Source organism: Pezoporus occidentalis, unplaced genomic scaffold, assembly GCF_034315485.1.
Source record: "Pezoporus occidentalis ecotype Australia unplaced genomic scaffold, CSIRO_AGI_Poc_V1 ctg57, whole genome shotgun sequence".
Taxonomy (NCBI): domain Eukaryota; kingdom Metazoa; phylum Chordata; class Aves; order Psittaciformes; family Psittacidae; genus Pezoporus; species Pezoporus occidentalis.
The window spans coordinates 2,708,565-2,728,926 of NW_026915910.1; the positions used below are offsets into that span (position 1 = coordinate 2,708,565).

Below are 20,362 nucleotides of genomic sequence, written 5' to 3' on the forward strand. Positions count from 1 at the left end.
AGCAAGCATGAAAACTTGGGGGTTTTCCTCTCTTTTTAATTTAATCAAACCCACAGACATTTAGCCATAGCTGCAAAACACGATTTTACTGCTTTCAGTCCTCAAACACCTTCTTTTGTTAGAAGAAAGCAGGTGAGTAATAGCAGCAGAACAAGTTAGTCCACTTGATAAACTAATCTGCAGATAAGAACCTGAAGGACTTAGATCAGTGTCCTTAGATCAGGGGGAATTAATAACTACTACGTGATGGATGGTATCAGGAAACAGCTCCTCTTAAAATGCCTTGTGGGTTTTCTGCAGTGGCATCTCTGGTTATAACATGTTCAGCTAATTATACAAGTTCTTGTGTCTTGGTTTCCCTCTGAGAGAGTAGACTGGGCTGTAGTAGAAAACAGAGGATGTTTAAGACGGATGTAATTAGAAGGTCTTCAACTTGAATCACGTGAGAAGGTAAAACAGATTATATCTCCAGGTAACATTTTTATTTTCTAAAAGATATGTGATGGTTTCTATTGTGATTTATAAGAGGGTGTAATTATTTTTCAACATTCATGGAAAAAAAGAAACTTACAGAAAAAGTAAAGAGAAGGTCATGTAGATCACCTCTCTCCTGGGTTAAAATGACAAGTTGCTATTTACCTCTAGGAATCTTCTGCACTTTAAAGTTAACTTTAAACATTTTTTAGCCTGAATGCCGTGGAGATGCGATTTGGTAGCAAACCTGGGTTTCTGTAGCATATTGGGTCTTAATAAGTGGAAGGTGTTTATTGCCTCCCAGGAGACAGTTTTTATGAGAAATGATGAATGTGTCCCCATATCTTCTGTTTTACCAACTGAAGGTAGATAGATACTTTAATAAACTGCTCACTGAGAAGTTTACTGCAATTCTTTTTCTTCAATGAAAAATTAAATGAACAAGGGGAGCAGCCATTACTTGAGAAGAGCATTGATATTTTCCCCCATTTGCAATTTGATATTTGTTAGTTTTCTGGCTTTCTAGATACTGGTTTGAGTACTTTTAAATAGCTATCAAAGCCTGAATAGCAGCACAGTTCTCCATTAACAGGGTGTTTGGTCTCAGCTACATGGTTGCACAAAGGGTGCATTTGTAAATAGAGGCTGACCCACAACATTTGAATATGAATGCAAGTTTGTGGGCAGTGCAAGCGATACACGCAAAATCATAGCAGATGCTGTGTAGCCTCATCATAAATTTTGTTTAATGGCTTTTTTTCCTTTCTGCCATGAAGTACAAGTTTTTTTGTGCAGGTTAAGCTGATGTACCATATGCTGGAAGCATACGTGCATATACAAAACTATCAGCAATCTTTCTTTTGTTAGTGTTTCTACTAGTAAGTCATGTCACTATATCAAGGATCTGTGTCACAGCTTATAACTTGAAAATGTTTCCCTCTTGGTCCATTTTGATCCATCCTGGTCTTGGGATTAGCCAGATCCATGCAAGTTTGAGGTTGTCACATGTGGATAATGTCTTCAAAACAGCAAAATAGTGTCTTTTGTGGAATGCTGGATACAGTGCTGGACGTGCCCAGAAAAGTTAAGAAACTTTTTCCTACTTCTGTCCCTACCACTCCCCACCCCCCAGTTCTGACAGCCATTCATCCAGTGCATTAATATATATATGCATATATATATATATACACATTCTGAAAAAATCTTCTTTTAATGGATTTTAGGGTGGAGTGGGAAGATAATCTGAATCAGCGAGATGTCTTACTTTCTGGTTATCCCTGCATAGAAGCATAAGAACAGCCATGCTGGGTGAGCTCAAATGTCCAGATACTAGCAGGAGGTTATTGCTTTGGGTTTTTTTTTTGTGGGTTTGGGGTTCCCCCCCCTTTTTTTTTGTTCCCCCCCCCCCCTTGCTAACTTAGAATATCTTAAAATTGATTTTCCTTCTTTAACTGCATCTCAGAATTCCACTGACATTTCTTCAGACCCCATTTTCTGAGTGGTAATAGTCAGCTCAGAGTCTATCAGTCCATCAGAGTATACATAACATCAGGATTGTTTCTCTCTTCTTTATACTTATCAGTGCTAAATTCCCTGGATTTCATAACTCAGTCACTCAGTAATCTTTTATTCCAACACTGTCTGCACAGGCAGACTTTGCTTTTCTTAGTCTCAGTCATTTAAAGTTTTCCACAGTGTTGTATCACTATCACTGCCTTTTTCAAGTCACTTGGGAACCGAGGGTAAGACGCAGGCTTACACACAAGATCCTGCAGAGCTCTGGTGATGACATCTCTCTATTGGAAAAGCAAATAATTTCCTCTTGCTTTTTCCCCCTATCTTTTAACTAGTATCCAGGTGAAATCTCATTGCAGATGAATTGCTTGAAGAGCCACATTTGGTGAGAAACACTGGTACGTCCCTGCTGGATATCTGCATCAGTGACAGCAGGCATATTGCTTGGCTATAAGCTCCTTGCTGTCCTCTATCCATTCACAAGGTGAGAGCTCAGGTTATGTTCATATTGTAATTTTCCATCATGGGCTCTTCTGATCTGTAAAGTCAGAATGAAGCACCCTGTCTTCTTGTGAGCCCCAGCTCTGATATATATCATGGTGGCGATTGGCAGTCATTGCCAATGTTCACTATCATCTCAGGAGGTGCTGATATTTCTGCTTTCCCCTAGTGATTCACAGCCTTTCACAGCCAGATCTTTCAATGCAGAAAGATCATAACTGTACAAAAGCTCATTGTTTTAATGAAGCTGATGTTATCCACTCAGGTACTGTTCAGTACTATTCTTGAGTCTTTTCTCAGTGCTTTCCTTTCTTAAAATGATTCTCATAATCTACTTGGTTTCTTCCTTTTCCTGTACCTCTCTACTAGCTGTTCATTCTGGAGCTAGGAAAGTGTGCTAGAGGTATGTTTTGCCTCTGCTTTTAGGAATAATCATAAAGTGTATGTTCATAGGAAAATGCATATGTTTACATATTCTTCAGCTCCTTTCTGTTTCGTCTGATTGCAGAAATGCATCAAGACCTGTAATAAGGGTTCATGCACGTTTTACCTCTCCCTTTCTGTTTCATCATCCAATCTGTTGCACAAGTAAATTAGCTTAGGTATGAATGAGCTGGAAAAGGTTGAGGTTTTCTGGGTTTTGGTTGCCTGATATTTTTGATTTCTTGCTTTATTGTTCCGGTGTGTAAATATTCTTGTATTCTAGGTTATTTATTTGTAAACTTCAGTGCAATTAATGGAGATATATGCTAAAAATTCATAATTGCAAGGATTTTTTTCAAGAACATATCACTTTTCGTTGTTTGTCTGGTTAGCCAAGGGATAACAAACACACAGAAATCTCTAGCTGAGCCCATGATATTACTATAGCCCTCTCCAGAGTGGGACATGACTGGTAGCAAAGCTCTCCCTTGCTGCAGCAGGACAGGCCTACACAGCAACATTCCTGACTATTCCGTCATGTTCTGGCTGTGCATTTGCCAAGTACCACTGTGAGAAATATCGGAAGATCCAAAGTCAACTTTTCTCATGGCAGATGAATTTTTAGCACCTCATTTGTCCTTGTTATTAATCTACTTGTGACTCTGCCTTCTCCAGGTGATTTCTTTCTCCCTCCTTTTTGAGTAGGTACAACTGATGTGAAAAAAATGAGATATGAGGGAAACAGTCTGGTGACAGTGGCAGAGCTTGCTCCATGCTCTTCCTGGATGGAGCAGTCAAACAGATGGTGCTGAAAAAGTCTGAACACACTGGTTTTGTAGAGTGTTTGGTGTTTCCTACTGTGTGAGTCGGCTGAAAATCCCGTAGTGTTTTTGCTTCATTTTCTTTTCAGGCTGTACAGCAAGGTCACTGGACAAAATGCCATCCCTGATTGCTGAAGGTCTCCACTGCCTGTTTCTACTGGTCACAGCATGTTGCCAGACATCACAAGACTCAAACTTTGAGCCATTCATCCGATACGTAGTGAGTATCGTTTCCCAGCCCCATTGGTTTTCATTTGGTCTCTAAGTGTAGCACCCAGCTACAATAGCTCTCCTTTTTATCCACAAAACCTTAGAGAAAGTCAGTATAAGATCAGGTGGGGAAACTCAACCCAGGTGGGGAAACTTTTAACCAGTGTGTAAAAGAGATGGAGAAATCCAGGAACTGGGGTCTCCTTGCTTCCCAGTTTTACTCCTCTCCAGAAGGGATTGAGCAAAACTGGTTTCTCACTTATGTTAGTCCACAAGGGATTTAAATTGCGGTCCCTAGAGTTAAATAACAGTTACATAAACACTGCTCCTGGGTGGAATTTACCTGTCCCATGAGAGAGAGAAATCAAATAAATCTTGCCTAGAGGTGGTGTGCAAACAAAACTAGCTCAGGCACGGAAGTGCTTACATGTAGGTGACAGGAGTTTTACCACTGTCTTGACAATAGGACAAGTAGATGATCAAAATGCCACTCCTGAGACACCTGTGTTTAGGCATTGTGCTTGCAGTCAGACTTCACTTCGCTTTCCCACTTTTTCAATAATCTTCCCATACTGTTTTTGCTTCATCAATAGTGTGAACTATGGAAAAACCATTTTGTGCTTTGTCCTCTATATGGTTTTATTAACACAGTTTCTGTACGAATAGTCCCTAACTGGAAAGGAAAAAAGTAACAGAGAAAAAAATGGTATGACCAAGTGGAAGTTAATGTACTTTGGTAAGGAAAACTAATGTACAAATCTACCAACTCTTGGTCTATCACAATTACTATTGGTCCAGAAAATGCTTCTTTCATCTTCTACATTATGAAGATGCCAAGCCAAAATGGACTCCAACATCTGTGTTTAGCCCCTAAAACAACAGGGACCTTAGTTCTGATGGACTGACCAGAGCACAGTGTAAGTTTTTGAGCAGGTTGAAAAAAGGCATGCAAACTTGAAGAGGAAGGTGGGAACTCCTGAAGCTGTTCTGCCACCAATCCTTTTTTTTTTTGCAAGCCAAGATACAGCTGATGCCAGCAGCCTGATCTGCTCTCTGGCAGATGTATAATAGTGACCAAGTATCTCATTTGCTCTGTTTTTCCAAACTGTCTCCATCTCAGTACTTAGACATTTTCATTAAGAGTAACACCTTGTTTTTCAACACCATTGATGCCTATTTCAACCTGCAAATGAGTCATCATTTAATGCTGTGAAATACCTGAACTATTTAGTCATGTAGCAATACCCTGCATTTGTTTGGGAGAATAACTGAAAAGAGAAACCACTTAGTCCAAAACTGGAGGAAGACATGGGTCACAGCGGGCTTTCTGTAACTCTCTTAGCTAACCTCTGAAGTGAACAGCAGCACCCCAATAGTGCAAAACTGCCAGAGCACTTCGGGATCTTTGCTGCCAGCACAGCTGCAATATGAAGCCCAGCTCTAATCACACAACAGATGGTTCCTTTATGTAAGGAGATTACTTAAGAGTTGCCAAGCTATTCACCCTTTCTGTAAATAAAGATTTCAGTAGGAATCAAGAAACTGGCAAAGCTATGAATTTCCTGCCTGTGCCTTTGCTTGTTCTTCAGCCTTTCTTGCTAACTGTGGTGCCAGTGTATTTTTAGGGCATGTTTAAAAAAATAAGATGGTCTGCATCTCACTTGGCTGCACCCTGCGTGAACCCAGTCATACCACCATTGCTCTAGTCAACCTTGTGCCCACAGAATAGCTGACATGACACCTAAGCTGGAGCCAAGACATTTCAAACCCTTTTCTACTCCTACTCAGGTTGGCTTTGCTGCTGCAGAGCTGGAAGCTCAGAGCAAAGAGGAAAGCAGAGGGTGGCATGAGTCCATGTTCTGGATTCAGAGGCTGAGTGGCTAGGTTTCCCAAGAAGTTTGCAAGGCTAGCCATGGACTAAAAGCACTGAATCAGCTCCTTAGCTGATGAATTCCTGGTAAGCTGAGGCAACTGCCTTGCAGAAATATACAAAGAGACTCCTACACACTCAGTACGTCCCTCAGGTGGTGTCTTACTTTCCTACATGGAAGATACACATATTCTGTTTAAAGAGGAAAACCTAGGAGGGGCTAAGATTGGTGGAGGAAAGAAACACTATCTACATACATTCTCCATCAATTCTTTGCCAACAACAGCAGCTAAAGCTTCATTTTGTTTTTTCACAGAGCTTCACTCTCTTTTTTTTTCCCCACAGATTGACAGTGAGCTAATAGAGGAAAACTTTCAATCAGAGATGCAAAGGCAGAAGAGAAACAGTACGTACACAAACATGTGGTAACAACATGATTCTAGTAAGCCAAGGGTGAAATCACTATTGGGGCCAGCACCTCTTAAGGTACCTTGACTTACTGAGTCAAAGGAGAGAAAGGATGGGACAGCTTTTTTCTGTATCTGTTATGCCATTTGCATCAGCTTCCTATTGTCCAAAGACCAAAGAAATCTGTCTTTTGTCAGACAACCAGCAGATAAAACATGTGCAAAATATCTGCTGAGTAGGAAACAAGATTTCCTAAGCAGAATGCCACACTAAGCAACAAAGATCCCAAATGCCAAAATGGAAGCTATCAATTTCTGATTTTCCCTCACACACAGCTTAGTCTCATGCTATTTCTCTTCTCTTTCAGTGCTTATTTTTGACCTTCCCCCTCTGGAGTACACCGTTGACATTGAAGTAAGCCTTACAGATTCATCTTTCCTGAAGCCAGTCAAAGACTACTTCAAAAATCTTAATCTTCCAGTTTCAACAAATATTTCAAATGTAGAAATGACAGTTTCAAACATCAACATTACCACAGGTGGGTTGGTTATTTACTTTTATGATCTGCTTTATTTTTATATATTATGCTTTTTTTTTTTGCCAGTAGTTGATCTCTCCCAGTTTTACCATCCATCATGCTTAGGAATCAGCAAAACTGAACTGTCTCTGCTGTGTATGGAAGACCCATGAAGACTGAAGCTCACAACAGCATGTTTTGTTATCTGCATCTCTCCACCCCCTTTATATAATGGCATTAGGAATAGCCCTGAATGATTTTCTTTTCCTAAGGAAAGGACAAAGCCAGAGGAAGCCTGAGCCAAAGGATTTTGCTCCAGTTTGACTAACAGGCAGTCTGAGTTACTTTCAAGTGTCAGGAAGCTGCGACTGCAGTTATCAGACTGTTTACTTCCCTCCACTTGCATTTGAAACATAAATTGCTGTAAGAGGCTGTACTCTGACCCTGATCAAGATAGGCTGCATGAAGTGCAGTCTTTCCCTGGTATACTCTCTAACCATGTTCTTACTGTACAAGATACCAGACAAGTTTTATTACATGAGCTGACCCATAAAGGAGTGAAAGGAAGTGTTCATTTCTTCTCAAAACAACAGGCAAATGGATCTTCTAGAGGTCTTCAGGGTCACATGCAATGTGTGAAAATTACTTTAATACCTTATTTTGTCAATGGTACAGAAAAACTGAGAGTGAAGTGGTTTGGGGTTTATATTTTTATTTTTTATTTCTTTTATTAGAGAGAATGTATGTCTTTAAAGGACTTGGTGATAACGTTACCTTCTCTCATGCAGCACCTGTCAGAAGACAGAATTAGACAGCAACTCACTAGTCACCATGTAATGACCATTATCTGTTCTTAAAATCCTTAAAACCCTAGACATTTGCTTCCAGCTTAGGCAATACATAAACACCCAATCTGAAAACTATCACAGGACCCTGGCCAACACACCAGGTAAATTTTTATGATCAGGGTTTACATCTGCATTCGATTACTTAAAAGTAATTAATCAGACTTACCACTGTACCAGTCTAGTCCCCATTTCTGGTTAGTTGTCATTAGTATAGTAAGGTTTGCAAGGTGTCAGAAGTTTGCATCATTCAAGTGAACTCACAAGAAGGGCAACATTTAGTTGAGATCACTGGCATAAAGGTACACAGGGTGAATATATATCATGCAATATAAAATGCTATGTTTACCATTCTCATAGTATTTCTCTGTCTGATACTAGTCTGTCTGCCCAGTGGTGAGAACAGTAGCTGTTGTTCCTGTGAAGATGGATATGCCTGGCCAAGTGCAGTGTGTGGTGACTTGATAACCTGCCCTTCTGCCAGCCTAGCACCTGATCTGCCCTGTGGCTACATGAAGGAAATGCCTTTCTCTGGGTCTTACTGTGAGCCACAGACTAAAGGTAAGGAGAAAGAGTGCTGAACTTCATCATTCTGATGTGGGTCCACCTTGACCCAAGTACTTGCAGATATTTAGTGCCATACTGGAGCCCCAGCTTCTGGAATCACTCTCCTGCCTCTTCAGGACTTCCAGCTTCTGCTAAGTAAAGAAAGTTCATTCTCATCAGATTTTCAACAGAGGAACTTACATATGCGATCAAAGTGTGCCACAGTGCTCAAAAAAAGGAAGCAAAAATCCAGCACGAATCTTTTGTCTGGCTTTATTTCATGACTCTTGTGACAAGACGCCCATGGGCTTTTAGGAACCTGACTGATGACTGGGCACTTAGGTTTGACAGCAGTGTGATGGAACTCTGCTTCTCTGCAATCCAAGACAAACACCCATGAGGCTCTTCCTCTGATTTGTGATGAGCAGCATGCAGAGTTATCCGGAGGCAGCCCTAGAGCTGGAAGAAGTCCAGTGCTGTCAGCATGCCCATTCTAATCAACTCTGCTTGGAGGCAATGTTTTTATCACAGGGCAGCCTCATTTCAACACTGCTGTACTACTTCCAGAACTACACCTAGTATCTCTTCCATGTGGAAGTCACATACCCTTTGGAAGTCCAGCGCCCTTGGTACAATGCTCCTCCACTGAATGGTATGGACATGTCCTTAAGTGGACCCAACTTAGAAAATTCCAGTATCTAAGCATTTTATATTATTTTGTGCCCATTGATGAGTTTTCACCCAAAATATTACCCTTCCAAAGTCACTGAGGATTTTTACATTAATTTCAGTGAAACATAAGTGGATATTCATCCTGTGTAACTTTCAGTATATGAAAGATAAGTATTTGATCAAACTTATTCATGCAAGCTCTCTATAGCTAGAGCAATGTAGTAATTCAACCATTGTAGGATAGATGTTTGTCACCTTTTGAAGGTGTCCACAGTTTTGCATAGATTTCTAGCAGATGCCAGGCATCTAAATTAGATATAAAAAATCAGAAGAATCCCAACTTTCCTATTATACAAATAAATCTTGGCCAGTTGTAAGATTTTGATTTAGCATTAAGACAGCTTTACCAAGGGAAAATTGTACCTGACTAATCTAGTGGTCTTAGGGGGTGGACTAACTGCATCAGTGGACAAGGGAAAAGCTACAGATGTAATCTACCTAGACGTCTATAAGGTCTTTGATATGATCCCTTACAACATTCTTGCTGATAAATTGGAGAGAGATGGGTTTGACAGATAAAATGTTAGATGGACAATAAACTGGTCAGATAGCCACATCCAGAGTTACAGTCAGTGGTTCAATGTACGAATTGAAGCCAGTTACAAGTGATGTCCTCAAAGATCTGTACTATTATATTCTTCAACGACATAGGCAGTTGAATTGAGTATAGCATCATCAGGTCAGCAGATGACACCAAGCTGAGTGGTGTACTTCATTCACAAGAGGGAAGGGATGTCATCAAAGGGACCTTGACCACTTGAGAAGTGGGCCTGTACAAACCTCATGAAGTTCAATGAGGCCAAGAGCAAGGTCCTGCACAATCCCCAGTATAAATACAGGCTGGGGAGTGAAGGGATTGAGAACAGCCATGCTGAGATACTGGTGGGTGAAAACTGGACATGAGCCTGCAGTGTGCACTCACAGCCAAGAAAACCAACCAGATCTGGGCTGCATCAGAAAAAGCAGGACCAGCAGGTAGAGGGAGGAGATCCTGCCCCTCTACTTTGCTTTTGTGAGACCCCACCTGCAGGCCTGCATCCAGCTCAGATCCCCAATGCAAGAGGGATGTGGGACTGTTGGAGCAAGTCTGGAGGAGGCTACAAAGATACTCAGAGGGCTGGAGCACCTCTGCTATGGAAACAGGCTGAGAGAGAATGGAAGGCTCTGGGGAGAACTTATTGTGGCTTTTCAATACTTAGAGGGGGAAAACAGTAACGAGTGGTGTCCCTTAGGGATCGGTGTTGGGACCGGTTGTGTTTAACATCTTCGTCGCTGACATGGACAGTGGGATTGAGTGCGCCCTCAGCAAGTTTGCCAATGACACCAAGCTGTGTGGTTCAGCTGATATGCTGGAGGGAAGGAATGCCATCCAGAGGGACCTCGACATGCTTGTGAGGTGGGCTGATGCCAACCTCATGAAGTTTAACCCTGACAAGTGCAAGGTCCTACACCTGGGTCGGAGCAATCCCAGGCACAGCTACAGGCTGGGCAGAGAAGAGATTCAGAGCAGCCCTATGGAGAAGGACTTGGGGTGTTGGTTGATGAGGACGCAAACATGAGCTGGCTTCAGTGTGTGCTTGCAGCCCAGAAAGCCAACCATACCTTGGGCTGCATCAAAAGGAGTGTGACCAGCAGGTTGAAGGAGGTGATCCTGCCCCTCTACTCTGCTGTTGTCAGACCTCACCTGGAGTATTGTGTGCAGTTCTGGTGTCCTCAACATAAAAAGGACATGTAACTGTTGGAACAAGTCCAGAGGAGGGCCACGAGGATGATCAGGGGACTGGAGCATCTCCCAAAAGAGGACAGGCTGAGAAAGTTGGGGCTGTTCAGCCTGGAGAAGAGAAGGCTCCGTGGAGACCTCATAGCAGCCTTCCTGTATCTGAAGGGGGCCTGCAAGGATGCTGGGAAGGGACTATTCATTAGGGACTGTAGTGATAAGACAAGGGGTAATGTGTTAAAACTTAAACAGGGGAAGTTTAGATTGGATATAAGGAAGAAGTTCTTTACTGTGAGGGTGGTGAGGCACTGGAATGGGTTGCCCAAGGAAGTTGTGAATGCTCCATCGCTGGTGGTGTTCAAGGCCAGGTTGGACAGAGCCTTGGGTGAGGTGGTTTAGTGTGAGGTGTCCCGCCCATGGAAGGAGGTTGGAATCTTAAGGTCCTTTCCAACCCTAACTATTCTGTGATTCCATGATCCTATATAGGAAAGACAGAAAGAGTTTTTACCAGGGCCTGTAATGACAGGACAAGAGGCAGTGGTTTTAAACTGAAAGAGGGTAGGTTTAGAGTGAACATAAAGAAGAAGTTTTTCACATTAATGACAGTGAGACACAGGAACAGGTTGCCCAGAGAAGTTGTGGTTGCTCCGTCATTGGAAGTATTCAAGGTCAGGATGAATGTCCCTGACCATGGCAAGAGGGTTTGACTGGATAATCTTTAAAAATCCCTTCCAACCCAAGCCATTGTATGATGTTATAATTCTATGATTAAATTAGAAGAATAAGCTAAGAAATCACTTTGTAAGCATTGATTTTGTTTGTTTTTTACACTAATTTGAATGTTTTTCCTTACAGATTCATGTGGTATGGGAGAGCCCATTGTAATGAATATGTCAGTCAGACTTGACACAGACTTTCAGGATGATCTCAGGGATTCTTCTTCCGAACTATACAAACAATACAAAGCTGACCTTGAAAAAGCGGTAATGACTTTAGTTTTCCATCTCTGAAGGAAGAAAGCCCTCTAAGAAATATGGTATTTACCATAAGTGTCTGTTAAATCTGGTGTACTGTCACTGTGTCTGTGAGTAGCTGTCAAGTATGCAGCAGTGGTAGCTACAAAGTGGGCAAAGGCTGACCTCCATTGGAAGGCAATGACAATATCTCCATTAATTTTAATATGTTTGTCAATAGAAAAGTATTTAGAATGTTTTGCATCAAAAGCATGAAAAAATAAATCACATAATGGGTCCCAGCTTAAATCCACACAAGCACACATAGAATGAAACCATCAACACAAACTTATCCCATGAAAGTGGGGAAAACACCAGGCCTGTCATATCACATATGCTATGTGCACTTACATCAGTGTAAAATGGAGAGTTTCCCATTTTAATGTACAGAGGACTAGAGCAATGTACAGAGGACTTATGTCGTGATATGTCTTCTTTTTTTACAGTTTAATGCTAGCTACAGATGTTTACCAGGCTTTGTATCGGCAACAGTGACTGGTTTCAGGTAAGTAAACAATTATATTTTTTCATGAAAGACACAAATCCTTCTGTCCAGTCTCAATGAGACACCAGTCAGCTACCTTCACTCTGGCTAGAATCCACACTCAGTATATTGATTGATTGATGGCTTAGCTTCACAAGCAAAGATTTGGGAAGGGCTTTAACCATGCTTACTACAAGCACGATGACCAAAGGCATGTGGGATATGCAAATCTGGTTGGCAAAAAGGGTGCTTAGGCAATCAGGAAGCGTCCAACCATGACTGTCATCTCCTGAGCAATCTCGAGCTACCCATGCACTGGTTCGCCCGCATGCAAGGTTGGATCTGCAGCTTCTCATGCACCTTGTCACCTGCCGTTTCGACCCTCGCCTGTCCATACAGACACGTGAGAGTGAGCCCTTCCAGCCTGCGCAGTGGATTTTTTAGGTGAGGCACAGCTTGTGCAGAACTGGCCCTACCCTTTACACCTGAGGTTTAACTGCCATGGCCTAGCTAGCTAGGACGGTGACAGCAAAGTCCACAGGTCGTAGGTTTTGTAAGAGTGTCCTTCTCTTAGATGGAAGACCATACAAGGCTAGACGAGCTCCATCTGCCTGGGTTTGAAGATAGGAGTTTTTCTTCTCCTATGAGGAAGGCTTGTCTTCATTAATGAAGATTCAGGAAGGGCTTTAACCCTGGTGCGTGTGCTTGGCTTAGGAGCCACTGGCACGAGGCTACCATCTGCGGGCTTATGACTCAGTATATACATGCTGAATAACAGTATAAAAGCTTCAAAGGAAAGGTCAACTATTAGCATAGAAATAGGATTGTGGGTAAAATTCACTACTGTGCAAAATTCCAAGAAACATAACTGTTCTCCATCTAGATCAAAGCCTTTTATGGGAAAGACTGAATTCCACCCAAAGGGGGAAATAGATGTGAGTAAACCTAGTATAATTTCCTAGATCATCAGGAAGATGAGTTAGTACATTGACTCTGGCTATAACATTGGATCTGAGTAACACAGATATTATTTATGTCCACACATATGTAAATGTAGCTGTATTTTAGGTATCTAAGAGAAGTTTAATGGAGATTAACAGTAGGCAAAGGAGATCTCACACAGAGTGTTCTCACTTTGGGAAGAGCTGTAGCATAACCTTCATGTATTCCAGATCAAGTCTTGAGTCACATCAGGAGCCTTCAAAGGAGAGCCCTGTGAAGCCTTCCTAGTCACACAAGATGGATCAACACAACATAGAAAACCACTAATATGCAAGGATATTTAATTCTGGTGCTTCTCTTGTTCTTGTATCTGTTCAGGCCTGGAAGTGTTTTTGCAAACTACGAAGTAAAAGCAGGAACAGTAAGCTTTGAACAGCTAGCAAATGCCAACAAAGTTACACCACAATTTCTAGATTCATCATACCAGCTAAACCCAGCGACGTACACAGCAGAAATAACTAGTAAGTTTAAGTTCTCTCAGTGTTTTCCTTCAACCTTTACTTTAGTATTTCTAGCCTGAACCATGTAGCTGCCTTATACTGTTGATTATTTGTTACTGGACCTTTAAAAACCGTTTACTTCTCTGGCTATTCCATTTCATCCTGTACCACCAAAGGTCAGGACTTACATGAGATGACCATGCATGTAATACCTTGCACAGAAAACCAAATCCTTCTAGATACTCCACTGAACTTTTATGCAGTCCGTCCATGGGAGAGAGCTTGAATGCTCTCACCTCCAGAACTGAGACAGCTCTTAGCATATCAGGCTGCCAGCACTTCCCACATCTTCAAACAAAAGCAAAACCTCTTGCAGTTGACATGAGAACAAGTTCCCCCTGGCTTCCTTGGAAATTTTTCATGCTGCTGCTGGACAGCATGTTACAAATCAGTTGCCTGATCAAGTGCCCAAATGTGCTGTATTCTCAGTGCACTGAGCACTGGTCTGTTGGTCTCAGAGGATTACTTCAACCTGGTTGCTTCTTTTCCCAATTTATCTACTTAGATAATAGTGGTGGTGATAATATTTCTGCCCCTCTGTGTAAAACTCTCTGGGATCTTTGGCTGACAAAGATAGTAGAAGAATATATTGAGGGAAAATTGCATACCTTCTATCAGAAGTAGTGCCCTGCAGCTGATGTTGAGTGTGTATTAGCTGCGATGCACCTAGGATTCCCACGAGATGAAAGACATATGAAAGATGAAAGACATGAGCTGAAATGACAATAATGTAGAATGCTACTCTTTGTCTTCCCAGATCAGACAAACTTCATTGTGAGTCCTATAGACATTTTTGAAGGGGATACAGTAACACTGATTTGTGAGATAAATTCAACATCTAAGAATGTGACCTGGTATCACTTCGATCAGATCATCTCAACCTCCATGCGGTATTCAATGGAGAAAAAAGTTACAACGAAAAACTCAAGGTCAACTCTTAAAATTGCCAGCATTACAATGGAGGATTCTGGTATGATTTTCTATTGTTAAAACAGCAGATGTAAATTTCCAGTGTGGTTACTTCTATAAAAAGCAAAGAGGAATGCAGTGACTGCATTTTCCTAGGGGAAATGTAAAAAATAGAATCATAGAATCATAGAATAGTTAGGGCTGGAAAGGACCTTAAATTCATACAGTTCCAACCCCCTGCCATGGGCAGGGACGCTACACACTAAGCCATGTCACCCAAGGCTCTGTCCAACCTGGCCTTGAACACCACCAGGGAATGGAGCATTCACAACTTCCCTGGGCAACACATTCCAGTGTCTCACCACCCTTACGGTAAAGAATTTCTTCCTTATATTCAATTTAAACGTCCCCTGTTTAAGTTTTAACCTGTTATCCCTTGTCCTATCACTGTGGTCCCTGATGAAGAGTCCTTCTCCAACATCCCTGCAGGCCCCGTGTAGATACTGGAAGCTGCTATGTCTGTTCCTTGTAGTTTTGGGGTGCTTTTTTTTACTTTTAATGAATTATGTACTGACTGGACTGACATTGCCAGAAAGATGTGAAATGACTGAAATGATTATACAGGCTTGGGTATTCTCAGTGCAGGCTTCACTGCCGTATCACAGGAGATAACAGTGACTACACAGCTGTGGGGCTTTCCCACTCTTGGTGTGCTAATTTGAGGCTGTGGTTGAATTTGTCCTCGATGGCCCTTGCCCCCTTTGCAAACATCACCTAACCAATCAGAGCTCACAGTTACAGTTTTACATGTTCATGTTTATGGCTTTTTGAAAATCAGACCCCGTTAAATTGTGGCGTTTTGCTGAGGAGTTGTCAGGGTAATTATCATGTATTATCATAGCTTTGACTCAAGCTCCCACTCAGTTCTTTGGACCATAAATTTTACATTCAACTTCAAAAAAAGGGAATCTGTAACCAAGTATTTGGGCACACATACACAAAGTAGGAACCACGGGCCCAAACTTCTTTGGGCTAAGGATGCTCTGAACCATGGTGTCTCCACTCCAATGTAAGTGGCCTACTCACTTGGCTATCCCAATGGGGAAAGGGAACCCACAAACCTAAAGTATGAAAGAAGTTGGGAGCTGTGATTGCCAGTTTCAAAAGGAAGCCTGGCTGTATCCAGAGGACAAGTGCCTGAGAACGTGGCTCATAAATACTTCATGCTCTTTGGCAATATCTTCTGAGCAGCGTATGTGCTTACACCTAGAGTGCCAGCTCTTCTGGACTCCCTCTTAGACACCTATCTCTCACCCATTCTGTGTAGGAACCTTTTGCACAGTCTATATTCTTACTATGACATATTGCTGCCGTGTGGACTATAGGCAATACACAGATCCCCAAAACACCAACTCAGCCAGATTTTAGGTATTTCACTCCCAGACTGCTGGTCTCTTCTCAGGTACCCATCAACACTGAAGCTGCCTAACCTGGATACATTTGGCACCAGGAGTCTGCAGAAAGTATACTGCAGATGACTTGAGGGTACACTTTAATTAGCAAGTAGCAAAGCCACTGCAGAGGAGGGAGATGTGAAAACCAGGGATAGAAGTAGCTACCACCTCCTGATTCTACGTGTAGAGGAAAAAGCAGCAAAACATCTTCTCAATGCTAAGATATTGCTTATGTTTTACAGGTTCCTATAAGTGCACTTTCACAAACAGTGATCAGTTTAACACACTGATATACAAGGCCACAAAAACAATAGCAGTGTCTCCGCTATACATCACTCCAAACTTATATGACATCAATGTTACATGCAACAGTCCTGAAATGCAGGCAAATGGTCTTCTGCTGTCCTGTTGTATTGACAAACACTTACCATCACTTACTGGTCACTGGGAAGTGAACGGAGCAATCAATATTACAGGTAAGTTTAACAAACAGTTGTCTTCCACCTGCTGGGTTTGTTTGTTCTTCAGAGATCTCCTCCTAATTGGCCACCCCAAAAGCCAAGTACTAGAATGAATACAGAGTATGCTCCAAAGTTGGGGGGCAGGAGGATGATGGACGGACAGCATGGTACAGACTCCATATGTGTTGTGCCAGAGCCAGCGGGATTCTGGGCATCTCCATGTACTGTGCAGACATTAATGCTTTAAACTGTGCCATCCTGGATGGAAACAGCTGCCTGGAGAAGCATCACACCAACTTTTCCCAAAAACTTTATTTCGGTATTGTCTAGTTTTGAGAGCAAGGATGAGCGCATCAGTCTCTTCTGCTATCTCCAGAATCATCCTTGGGGAATGAAAAGCCTCTGAATACCATATACCAAGATCTGGCAACCAAGAGAGACAGGTGGTACACTTTAAACCAGCTGCAGCATAGCTTAATACTGAGTGCACAGTTTCCCTCTCCACCTGTAGCTGTGATTTATCACATGCCAGTAACATTCCACAAGGGTTTGCTCATAATGTAAATACAAAGAGTTAATAAAGCACCAAGTAAATGTATTGCAAAGAGATACTCATCTTAAATATCTCAGATAATGAGGTTAGGCCAAACCAGAATATTCTTAATTTTGGCTTATCCTGAGCTAGCAAAGTAATGTTGATGCTTTTAGACTGATTTGGGCAGTAGGTGCCCAGCACTGTGCAGACAATTAGACCTTTGGAATACCACTGTGAAAAAGCGAGTAAAAAATGTGAACAAACTTCAGCAATGATGTGTTAAAAGTGCCATGCCATCATATAAAGCCATGAGGTTTTCCTTAGCTGGACTGATTGCTTGTGGTTTCCAAAGCCCGGGTATTTTTTGATATCCACAACCCTTCAAGGAACGTTTATTTCTCTTTAGGAGTCTCCAGCTTCAGTGAAAACTGCACTGAATACAAGCTGAACATCAATGAGTCGCTATGCCCACCTGAAAAATCAGGTACAGTGACTACATATACGTGTGAGCTACAGACTGGATATGGTGCCAGGCGCAGTGAAAACATCAGAGTGACATATTTCCGGACAGGTAAGAGTCAGGTAGCATGTAACAGACCACCAGCACTGTAATGCATAAGTGGTCTCTTTGGGACATGTCATTTGCAAGGATTTTATTATAGCAAGTGACTCTCAGTAATGTGATGTCTGTCTTGTGTTGTCTTAGCCCATGTAACAATATCTTCAAGCGTAAGCTCAGCAGTTTCGGAAGGATATGCATTCAATCTAACATGTGAAAGTGATGTGAGCAATTATGAGAGTATCAGCTGGAAAATCCAGTCTGGAAATGACACAAAAATAGTAGACTGTGATGCATGCATCAAAACCAGCAAATTTCCAGCTACATCTGTGCTCACAGTGAAGACTGCCACACAGGACTGGAGCGGTGAGTGAACACAGTTTATATTGGCTACAAAGGCAACGAAATCTCTGTATCATTTATAGCAGCCTTAGCCCTGCAAATCACTGTGCAGTCTGGCCACAGTAAATTAAAGCAGGAGTTAAAACTGCTGGAGGACAGTAAGACATGATGCTGCCAACAGCACTGTACTTGATCAGTTTAGGGCTCAGGACCATGCAAAAACTGAGAAACAATTCCACTGACTGAGACATGTTTTTTGTGTCACTCCTTTCAGGCACCTACGTCTGCACACTGTCCCAGAAGCATGCAGAGAGTTCTGCCAATGTGACAATTGAGGTTATTTCCTTGCCTCTGAAGCAGAACATCCTGATAGACCCCATTGCAACACCTATGAGGTGCAAAACACAACAAGCCCTCGAGTGCTGCATAAGTGCTAACACCAAGGAAGATTACACTGTTACATTTGTGGTCCAACAAAATGAATTTCAAGTTGGTAAGAAATCATAAACTTGCAGAATCATTAGTTGCATTATGTGTCACAGCCCAGTCCCTTGGCTTTTTGTTTTCAGTTGGGTCTTTGTAACCAATTCAATCTTACTGTTATTCTGACAACTCATAAGTACTCCTTAGAGTGGTTAGGTTACCATGGCTGTGAAGCATGGCTGAGATTAACAGAAGAGCAAATGAAGTCATTGCTGTAGTGATAAATACTAAATAGGTAAATTCGATGTTTGGTCTGCCTTACCAGGCAGTGAGAAGTGAGCATCCTCACCATTGTTCAGATTAGAAATTGCTGAACTGCATTTATTTGCTTTTATCTTCCACACTGCCACTTTTTTTGACTGTCATGGAAACATTACTTAACAAGATCTACTAATTAATGAAAAATGTAGAATAACTCATTAAGAATGCAATTCAAAGAACTGTTTTGTTTTCTTCAAGGATACAGGTAACAGATCTTTAACAGCACAAAAGCCTAGGTTTCTATGTCTTCAAATTTAGGGCAGTTCTACAGCTTCCCTGGCACATTTTTATAGACTAGAAGCTTTTAAGTGGGTTACAAAACAGCTTGAAAACAAAACCAAAGGCCCGCCTAAACTAACCCAGAAGACTAGCCCAGGCTGAACTGTAAAGCAGGTGGAGACTGAGGGATCCCTTGGTTGCTAAGAAAAATGCTGAGATCTTGGAAGATATTGCACTCATTGACCCTCAGCACAGGCACAGTGAAAAGCAATCGAAGTGTGGCTCAGATCCTGAGTTACAAAGAACCAGATGAGAGCAGCAAAAAAGTATCCTAGCCTAAATGAAACACCTGGGGTAGAAGCAGAAGCAGGAAGAACTTCTCCAAAAGAGTTTCTAAAGCAAACTCTGGTTCCTGAACAGTAAAGGAGGGTTTGGGCAGGATTTGAAAAGGTACTGATCATGCAACAGCTGCCAGATTACATGGGAAGTAAGAGACAGAGATCAGTGTACAGAAAGGAAGATTTTCCACAAAGGAAGGGTTTTTTTTTCTCTAGGACCCACCGAAAAGAAAGTTTTGCTGAAGCTTTCTTCTGTCTGCTAGCTGATTGACCCCAAATCTGCATTAATTTATCTTAATCCTTCCATACAGAGAAAAAGAAAAAGGGAAATTTGTTTTGCTACATGTGCAATTACACAGAAACAGAATGCAGCATGACGAAAGAGCTCAGAGCACATTGCAAGTTTATTAACCGCATTGGACAGGAAGTCAACAGTGAAAGTATAAGACTGCACCTGATAGCTGGTAAGAAAAAAACGTTACTATTTAAAGCTTTTAAATAGGAAATCCCAATAACTTTGTTAAATCAGATGCCACAGATTTACCACTGGTGACACCTAACAGGAGCAGGATTTGTTAGCCAAGACTTTTTGTCTCCTTATTTGATGAGAAATTTTGAAATACAGAGGAAAATACCAATTTTGCTGTAATTAAAAAAAAAAAAAAGAAAAATAGACAACATGTTTTGTCTTCACTGTATTTGACAGTGGCCCCAGTATGTTCCCAAGCAGTTATAGTTCTTGTATCTACACATCTATATCCATATCTATATCCATATAGTTAGTTATATCCATATAGTTGTAGTTATAGTTACAGTTGTAGTTCTAGTTATAGATCTCCTGTTCCTACTTCTATATGGTGTAGTGTGCATCACCAAGCTTCATCTCCTGTTTTGAAATGTGGTCAAGCAGCTCCCAGCTTGCTCCAACAATTTAACAAAGACAAAAGACTGTGGTGCCTCAGGAAGAAGTCACCTAGTTCAGGAGGTCCTCCTGTGGGAGAGCATATCCACTTTAAACACATGGATAATTACAATTCAACTTTGCTAAATCCAGTTTCAATGTTTAGTTCTGACCAGAGTTTGAATATTTACATTTCTATTCTAAACTGGAAAGAAAGAAATGTTGGACATCCCCATAATGTAGAAATTTTTGCGTTTTCCACAGTAGTGGTGCCTAATTTGAATCAGTGCATCTGGCCAGATTTCACTGCAGGCACTTTATT

At 41.6% G+C, this 20,362-nt stretch overlaps 1 protein-coding gene across 1 annotated transcript in view; it reads left to right on the forward strand.

Annotated features, from left to right (window-relative positions):
- Nucleotides 1-2,328: 2,328 nt before the first annotated feature.
- Nucleotides 2,329-20,362, forward strand: part of ADGRF5 (adhesion G protein-coupled receptor F5) — a 32,340-nt gene continuing 14,306 nt past the window's right edge. The window contains exons 1-14 of the mRNA XM_062638457.1: nucleotides 2,329-2,473; nucleotides 3,824-3,954; nucleotides 6,160-6,220; nucleotides 6,590-6,760; nucleotides 7,966-8,145; nucleotides 11,435-11,562; nucleotides 12,039-12,097; nucleotides 13,397-13,539; nucleotides 14,336-14,548; nucleotides 16,184-16,417; nucleotides 17,344-17,508; nucleotides 17,644-17,862; nucleotides 18,113-18,331; nucleotides 19,451-19,603. Coding sequence (XP_062494441.1) covers nucleotides 3,850-3,954; nucleotides 6,160-6,220; nucleotides 6,590-6,760; nucleotides 7,966-8,145; nucleotides 11,435-11,562; nucleotides 12,039-12,097; nucleotides 13,397-13,539; nucleotides 14,336-14,548; nucleotides 16,184-16,417; nucleotides 17,344-17,508; nucleotides 17,644-17,862; nucleotides 18,113-18,331; nucleotides 19,451-19,603 — 2,050 coding nt within the window. The 5' untranslated portion in view covers nucleotides 2,329-2,473; nucleotides 3,824-3,849. The remainder of the gene's footprint in view (nucleotides 2,474-3,823; nucleotides 3,955-6,159; nucleotides 6,221-6,589; nucleotides 6,761-7,965; nucleotides 8,146-11,434; nucleotides 11,563-12,038; nucleotides 12,098-13,396; nucleotides 13,540-14,335; nucleotides 14,549-16,183; nucleotides 16,418-17,343; nucleotides 17,509-17,643; nucleotides 17,863-18,112; nucleotides 18,332-19,450; nucleotides 19,604-20,362) is intronic.